Source organism: Scyliorhinus canicula, chromosome 24 (genome assembly GCF_902713615.1).
Source record: "Scyliorhinus canicula chromosome 24, sScyCan1.1, whole genome shotgun sequence".
In the NCBI taxonomy this organism is placed as follows: domain Eukaryota; kingdom Metazoa; phylum Chordata; class Chondrichthyes; order Carcharhiniformes; family Scyliorhinidae; genus Scyliorhinus; species Scyliorhinus canicula.
The window spans coordinates 21,580,055-21,588,918 of NC_052169.1; the positions used below are offsets into that span (position 1 = coordinate 21,580,055).

At 50.9% G+C, this 8,864-nt stretch overlaps 1 protein-coding gene across 1 annotated transcript; it reads right to left on the reverse strand.

The window, feature by feature from the left end:
* Positions 1 to 331: 331 nt before the first annotated feature.
* Positions 332 to 2,004, reverse strand: ch25hl1.1 (cholesterol 25-hydroxylase like 1, tandem duplicate 1). The gene has a single exon (XM_038784331.1). The coding sequence runs from the start codon at positions 1,754 to 1,756 to the stop codon at positions 917 to 919; it is 840 nt and encodes a 279-aa protein (XP_038640259.1). The 5' UTR covers positions 1,757 to 2,004; the 3' UTR covers positions 332 to 916.
* Between the last annotated feature and the right edge of the window lie 6,860 nt (positions 2,005 to 8,864).

An 8,864-nucleotide genomic window follows, 5' to 3' on the forward strand; every position in this document is an offset into this window, starting at 1 on the left:
TAAGAGCAAGGGGGTTATGCTGGAACTGTATAAAACGTTGGTTAGGCCACAGCTAGTGTATTGTGAGCAGTTCTAGAATCCACATTATAGGAGGGATGGGATAGCACTGGACAGGATGCAGAGATTTACCAGGATGTTGCCTGGGCTGGAGAGTTTTAGCTGTGAAGAGAGATCTAGACTGGGGTTGATTTCGTTGGGAGCAGAGAGACTGAGGGGGGACCTGATTGAGATGTGCAAATTCTGAGGGGCACAGATAGAGCAGACAGGAAGAAACTTTTCCTCCTGGTGGAAGGATCAATGACCAGGGGCCAGAGATTTAAGGAAAGGGGCAGGAGGTTCAGAGGGGATGTGAGGAAAAACCTTTTCACCCAGAGGGTGGTGGGAGTCTGGAACTCGCTGCCTGAAAGAGTGGTGGAGGCAGAGACCCTCATAACATTTAAGAAGTATTTAGATGTTCACTTGCGATCCCGAGACGGACACGGCTATGGGACAAGTGCTGGGAAGCGGGATTAGAATAGGTGGTCGTTTTTGACCAGCGCAGAAGGATTTTGTTTCTGTGCTGTACACCTCTATAACTGTACAAAATATCCCAGCTTCTATTTCCTCCCAGCTTCACAAAATACGATTTGAGATAATTCTTGATCGAGTCCCTCACTGCCGCAGCTGGCAGGTTCCCAGGCCGGGGGGGGGGGCACGCCTTTTCCCGTAGATTTGAGAACTGATGGAGGAAACAAAATGTAATCTGATTCCAGTCAATTGTAAAGTCAAACTGCTCCATAAACCAGACAAATGATGAGACTAAAATACCTGTTAAGGGACCACAATCTACACACGTGACTGGTGACATTGAAAGGATGAGAGACTGGTTTTCAGACAGTAACAACTTTCTGTCTCCATTGCTATCGATTTCCCCTCTTTAATCTATCCAAGGCTCTATTTGCTCTTGGAAGGAGACTGCCCCCTTCTGGTTCCTGTGCAGAGTGCTGGCAGTGCCAAACACCCTATCCAGGTGAGTAAAGAAAGGGGCAAAGTTAGTGTTTGGCTTCTGATGGTGCATGTCATGGACTGGGGCTCCTCCATACAGTCCCCAAGGGATGACCTTGTGGAGGCTCCAGGGCAGGTCATATCCGACGTGGTCCTCCACAGACATCCAGACGCTGAGCAACATGAAGGTCCAGGTGGTCAGCGGGTGACACTGAAACAAGAGTGGCGTGGTGTTACTCCAAAAGCCAACCGTCAAAAGCTCCCAACCCCCAAGGTACTGTGTTGCCCAAGAGAAAGGGGCCACGTGCTCATGGTGGATGGCATGGACCTTCTTGTACAGCCAGCGGCTGCTGTGGTGGAGCCGGTGCCAGCAGTAATATTGGAAATCAAACACCAGCAGACAGCTGACTACACCAGTGAGCAACTGGGCAAGTGTCGGTGCCCTGGATGGGAGCGGGTTTGGGGGGCTCCATAACCAGTTGATTGCCACCGCAGGTAGGACGTAGACCAGATGGTTGAAGATCGCCTGCCAGAGACACCGGCCCATCATCCAGACATTGGGACGACCCTTCTGAATCTTGTGCTTGTAGAGGAAAGGCAGCCCCTCTCCGACGAGGTCCGCGAGTGTGAAGGGGATGCAGAAGACGAGGTAGCCACAGAAAGCCAGGAGAGCGGGGAAGGCTGGAGACGACACTGTGGACGTGTGCTGAAGTCGGACATAATCCCAGAGCAGCTGAAGGAAGGTGTTGGGGTGATGGGCAGTGCAGTTCATCACTCCTACCGTCTCCTGTGACCTCTGACTGTTGACAGGAGTTTACACAGTCTCTGCCCGTGTGGCTAATCACGAAGTAACTTCAGTGTATCCCCACCTCCGTGTGTTGATTTTCTGTCCGAAGGATCCTTTGCACCGCAATTTATATCGTCGAAGTGACCTATCGTTGACCTCTTGTGCTTCAACCCGCACGCGCAAAGTATTTGTTCTAAATGCAGGGCCACTTAATTCGGTGTCAGTGGTCCAACCATCTCCTTGCTGCACAGCTGGTCAATACTTTCAGAGGAATGTGGTACAGAGTTTATCTGTCTTATCCTTAAACTCCACTTTATCCTGGTCACCTGATCTGTTCCTCAAGGGCTTATCTCTGTTTAGTAACGCTGCAGGCTTTCCATTGAGTCCCTGCAGAGCAGAAGGGACGCCATGCGGCCCATCGAATCTGCACCGACCCTCTGAAAGAGCACGTGACCCAGGTCCACATCCAACCCGCACATCTTTGGGCACTAAACTACAATTTATCATGGCCAATCCACCTAACCTGCACAACTTGGGACTGTGGCAGGAAACCGGAGCACCCGGAGGAAACCCACGCACACACGGAGAGAACGTGCAGACTCCACACAGTCACCTGAGGCCAGAATTGAACCTTAGTCTCTGGCGCTGCGAGGCAGCAGTGCTAACCACAGTCCGCATCTGACCAATAGAGAACAAGCAGAGTTGGCAACACTACCCACAACGGTTCGACTGTCAGTCAGCGCTGAGATTCCAGTGTACGGTTAATGCAATATGAAACAGGCTTTTCAATAACTTTGCCAACAACTTGGTTTATATATTTGCTGAATGGATAATTCGGAGCTTTTCAAAGCCACTATTGCTCCAGATTTCCCTCTTGGTTTAACTAAAACAGTGGATACTTTTGTCAGTTTCCTTGTTGCAGCTTTGGGGGGGAAAAAATCTACTTAGAATAAAATAGTTTTGTCTTGTACTCCCCCTGATCATGCCCAAGGTTGAATACGTACAAAGCACAATCCTGGTTGCAGCATCAGACTTCTCCGACAAACAATTAAAGAGCGAGTTAACAGTCGAAATATACCACTAAACCTCTGACTTAGCAGGACAGAGTTGTGTCACGGCCTGAACTTGCCTCCACCCCGCCACCCCCCCCCCCCCCCCCCCCCCCCCCCAAACAAAACATCCTGGAATCCTCTTTGCCCAAGTTCTATATTTAAATAAATAAATTTAGAATACCCAATTATTGTTTTCCAATTAAGGAGCAATTTAGCATAGCCAATCCACCTACCCTGCCCATCTTTGGGTTGTGGGGGCGAAACCCACGCAAACACGGAGAATGTACAATCTCCACACGGACAGTGGCCCGGGGCCGGGATCGAACCTGGGACCTCGGCGCCGTGAAGCAGCAGTGCTAACCCGCTGCGTCACCCACCCAAGTGCTTTCTCTAACTGCTTCTTGAAAACTTTTTTTTTTTTTAGAAAATATTTTATTCAACCATTTGTAATTTTCACAATTCAACATGTTGACATTTCTAAAACCGCGCGGGTCAACGCACAATTACCCCCTAAAAGAACAATAAACCACATCCCCCACTTCTCCCGCCCTGTCCCCAATTACCCGTATACTGAGTCTTCTGTCCTTATTTAACATTCCCATGCCTCCTGTTTTCCTCCCTCCCCCTTTTTCCCTTTTCCCCCCTTTCTGCTGACGTTCAGGTTTTGTTAAAGAAATCGATGAACGGCTGCCAACTCCGGGTGAATCCCTGTATTGATCCACTGAGTGAACTTGATTTTCTCCAGACTGAGAAACGCTACCATATCGCTGACCCACACTCCTGATTTCGGGGGCTCCGGGTCCCTCCATCTCAGCAAGATCCGTCTCCGGGCCACTGGGGAGAAGGTCACGATATCGGCCTCCCTCCCCCCCCCTTTGCCCCCGGATCCTCCGACACCCCAAATATTGCCAATTCTGGACTCGGAGTTACTCTGCCTTCCAGGACTTCCGACATAACATCCGCCAATCCCTGCCAGAATTCCCTCAGTTTCGGACATACCCAAAACATATGAACATGGTTGGCCGGGCTACCCCCACACCGCCCACATCTGTCCTCCACCTCCTGGAAGAACCTACTCATCTGGGCTACCGTTATGTGGGCCCTGTGGACTACCTTGAACTGAATCAAGCTGAGTCTAGCACAGGGCGAGGATGCATTTACACTTTTCAAGGCTTTTTCCCCACAGTTCAGTTTCCAGCTCCCCTCCCAACTCCTCTTCCCACTTCCTCTTCACCTCTCTGATAGGGGCCCCTTCCCACAATATTCCTGCTCCTTGGTTTCCAGCAAAGAATGTGCCAGGTGCTCACTGCTTTCAGAACAATAGAGCAGTTTATAGAATTTACAGTGCAGAAGGAGGCCATACAGCCCATCGCGTGCAGACTCCGCACAGCGGCCCAAGCCTGGAATCAAACTTAGGACCCTGGATCTGTGAAGTGACACTGTGCAACCGTGCCTCCCTCTAAGTGACGTTCTTTGACTACACCAAGCAGGAGCACGAGAGAGTTTCTCCTTCCAAAGTCTAAACACTTCTGCTAAGTTCTCTCATAAAGCATCACGCAGGAACCAACCGCTGACTGTTGTCACACAGAACACTGTCCCTGGCCAACCCACTGGTTGCCAGTTAGCCAATCGAATCGCCTTCCTCAACTGGTTCCTAAGATTCACTCGGTGCCCAGCAGTCTGGCCTCTTCCCTCCGGGAACATAATGTCCTGGTGAGCTGGCTGTTTCAACTGAGTCTTCTTGAAAGCACCTCCCGATTATGGGTTCACAAACCAAAAATGATAAAAACAAAACATGTCAACATGGTTTAGCTCAGTGGGCTAGACAGTTGGTTTGTAATGCAGAACAAGGCCAGCAGCGCGGGTTCAATTCCCGTACCAGCTTACCCGAACAGATGCCGGAATGTGGCGACAAGGGGCTTTTCACAGTAACTTCATACTTGTGACAATAAAAGGTTATTATTACAGGCAGCACGGTAGCATTGTGGTTAGCACAATTGCTTCACAGCTCCAGGGTCCCAGGTTCGATTCCCGGCTTGGGTCACTGTCTGTATGGAGTCTGCACGTTCTCCCCATGTCTGCGTGGGTTTCCTCCGGGTGCTCCGCTTTCCTCCCACAGTCCAAGGATGTGCAGGTTAGGTGGATTGGCTATGCTAAATTCCCCTTAGTGTCCAAAATTGCCCTTAGTGTTGAATGGGGGTTCTGGGGATTGAGTGGAGGTGTGGGCTTGAGTAGGGTGCTCTTTCCAAGAGACTCAATGGGCCGAATGGCCTCCTTCTGCACTGTAAATTCTAAAATAAATGGGAATAAAGGAAATAAATGGGAAGGACTCTTCCATCTTCAGCAACAGCTTGTATACCTGCCACCTCGGACAATTCACTTCTGGTGTTTCTCACGAGGATCTCTCTTTGGTCCTCTACTCTTCCTCGTCTATATGCAGCACCTTGGCACCTTATCCAAATGGGTGAATCAGCTTCCACATGTACACCGTGTTTTACATAGAACAGTACAGCACAGAACAGGCCCTTCGGCCCTCGATGTTGTGCCGAGCAATGATCACCCTACTTAAACCCACGTAACCCGTATACCCGGAACCCAACAATCCCCCCATTAACCTTACACTACGGGCAATTTAGCATGGCCAATCCACCTAACCCGCACATCTTTGGACTGTGGGAGGAAAGCGGAGCACCCGGAGGAAACCCACGCACACACAGGGAGGACGTGCAGACTCCACACAGACAGTGACCCAGCCGGGAATCGAACCTGGGACCCTGGAGCTGTGAAGCGGTGCTAACCACAATGCTACCGTGCTGACGGGAGGGCCGTCATTTACGGTCTGTACCCTCCCCGCCAGTGACAACGAGAGTCCCACTTCCGAAAGTCCTCCTTGATTTGTTCAACTAACCGGGCCAGATTTAGTTTCTGTAGCTGCTCCCATCCCCGTGCCACCTGACTACTCAGATAGCGAAACCACCCCCCCCCCCCCCCCACCACTTTAAACAGCAACTCCCCCAGTCTCCTCTCCTGCCCCTCGCCTGGATCACAATAACCTCACAGAGTTTACAGTGCATAAGGAGGCCATTCAGCCCATCGAGTCTGCACCGGCCCTTGGAAAGAGCACCCGACATATCCCATGCCTCCCCCCTATTCCTGTAACCCCAGCTAACCTTGTTTTGGACACTACGGGCAATTTATCACAGCCAATCCACCTAACCCACACATCTTTGGACTGTGGGAGGAATCCGGAGCACCCAGAGGAAACCCACGCAGACACGGGGAGGATGTGCAGACTCCGCACAGTGACCCAAACCGGAATCGAACCTGGGACCCTGAAGCTGTGAAGCCATTGTGCTAACCACTGTGCTATCGTGCTGCCTCAATTTGTACCCCGAGAACCGGCCAAATTCCCCGAAGATCCGCATGATCTCCTCCATTCCCCTCTAACAGGTCAGAAATATACAGGAACTGGTTGACCGCATACAACGAGACCCTGTGCTCCCCCACCCACACCCCATCACTTTGACACTCTCAGTGCCATCGCCAATGGCTCTATAACCAAGGCAAACAACAGTGGGGAGAGGGGACATCCCTCCCTCATCCCCCGGCTCAGTCTAAAATAGTCCGAGCTCATTCGGTTTGTCCACACACTTGTCACAGGCGCCTGGTACAGCAACCAGAATACAAAGCCCTGCCCAATCACAAACCGCCCTAGGACCTCCCACAAATACTTCCATTCCACCGCCTTCTCCGTGTCCGTAGCGACCATCACCTCCTCCTCCATCACCTTGGAGGGTATCATGATGACATTGGAGCCTTCCAACGTTGGCCGTTAACTGCCTCCCTTTGACAAATCCAGTCTAGTCCTCCCCTATCAGCCACGGAACACAATCCTCTAACCCCGAGGCCAAAATCTTGCCCAGCAATTTGGCGTCGACATTCAGTAGGGAGATTGTTCTGTATGACCCGCATTATTCTGGGTCCTTCTTCCGCTTCAGAAACAATGAGATTGAAGCCTGTGACATTGTTGGGGGAGGAACACCCTGCTCCCTTGCCTCATTAAATGGCCTCTCCAGTAACGGACCCAGCACCCCAGAAAATCTCATAGAATTCCACTGGGTATCCATCCGGCCCCGGGGCCTTGCCCGACTGCATGGCCTTTAATCTCCCTACTACTTTCTGTGGTAATGTGCATCACTGTAAATACACAAGGGATTAATGTAAATACATGTAGACTAGATAGACACTAGAGGGAGCACCAGAGACATGACACACATTCAACCGATAGGTCAGTAAGTTAGGACACGACCAATGGGCATTCACGACACGCACAGAGGTGACACGACCACGGGGGGGGGGGGGGGGGGGGGGGCATTACACCAACCCATATAAAAGGACACAGCACACATGATCTTCCTCTTTCCAGTGGAGACACTCAGTGAGTACACAGGATTGATTTGAAACACATCACACTCACCACGTGGATTGTAGCAGACTGGTTCGTCAGTCTGAGTAGCTATAGCAGGATTAACAGGAGAGTCGAATCCAAGTAGGAGAATCGTTAACAGTTTAAACAGTATAAACAGTGTTAAAGCTATCCCCAAGTCTGAATCTTCCTTTGTCAGAGTGCACATCAAGGAAGCAGCTTATGCTACGTCAAGAATAGAACAAAACACTTTCCACAATCCCGTTTGGGGCTCCCAGGCCCTCCACCAACCCTTCCTCCACCTTCGGAAACTCCAAACCCTCCAGAAACCTCATCCCCTCCGACCCAGCTGGGGGCTCCGACTCATACAGCCGACTGTAAAACTCCTTAAACACCCCATTCACCCCCGCTGGGTCCAAGACCGTGTTTCCCCCCTCTGTCCTTCACTCTTCCTATCTCCCTGGCCGCCTCCCGTTTCCTGAGCTGGTGTGCTAACATCCTACTGGCCTTCTCACCATACTCATACACCACCCCTCTCACCTTCCTCAACCTTCTCTATGGAATTCAGACCAAACTCCATCTGCAGCTTCTGCTGCTCCTTCAGCAGCCCGGTCTCCGGGGCTTCCTAATACCTTCTGTCCACCTGGAGTATCTCCCTAACCAGCATATCCACCTCTGCCCGCTCCACCTTCTCCCTATGAGCCAGTATCAAAATTAGCTCCCCCCTAACCACTGCCCTCAGCGCCTCCCACGCCGTTGCTGCCAAAACCTCCTGTGTCATTTATTTCCACATAGTTCAGGATGGTCTCCCTCACCCGTACATACACCTCCTCATCCGCTAACAGTCCTACGTCCAATCTCCATTGTGGCCGCTGACTCCCCCTCCTTGCTCACCCATAAATCCACCCAGTGTGAGACATGATCCGACACAACGATCGCCGAATACTCGGGATCTACCACCCATGCCAGCAAAGCCCTATCCAAAATGAAAAAAAATCGATCGGGGAGTACACTTTGTGCACATGGTAAGAAAAATTCCTTGGCTCTTGTCCGTCCGAACCTGCACGGATCCCCCCCCCCCCCCCCCCCCAAAATCTGTTCCATTAACCCCTTCAGCTCCTTCACCGCAGCTGGCACCCTCCCTGTCTTTGAACTCGACCGATCTAACCTCGGATCTATAACTGTATTAAAGACCCCCCCCCCCCGCGATGATCAGCCTATGAGAGTCCAGGTCCGGGATCATCCCCAACACCCGCCTCATAAACTTTGTGTCGTCCCAGTTTGGTGCATTGATATTCGCTAATACCACCGGTATCCCCTCCAGCTTCCCATTCACCATAACGTACCTACCAGGATAGCCTTTTAGTGATATTTTATTACTATAGCACATGTTTATGTGCAAAAGTACATTTAATAAAAATGCGACTGAAAACAGTATAAAAAGTATACGGATGCAAGAATATTTATGAATGTATTTAGAATTACTACAATGAAGGAGGCCTTTTGGCCCATTGAGTGTTCATGGACCCTCAGAAAGAGCACCCTATCTAGTCCCACCCTATCCCCGTAACCCCACCTAACCTGCCCATCTCTGGACACCAACGGGTAATTTACC

Coding starts and splice junctions, on each gene's coding strand:
- ch25hl1.1 (XM_038784331.1), bottom strand. CDS start 1,756: ATGAACTGCACTGCCCATCACCCCAACACCTTCCTTCAGCTGCTCTGG.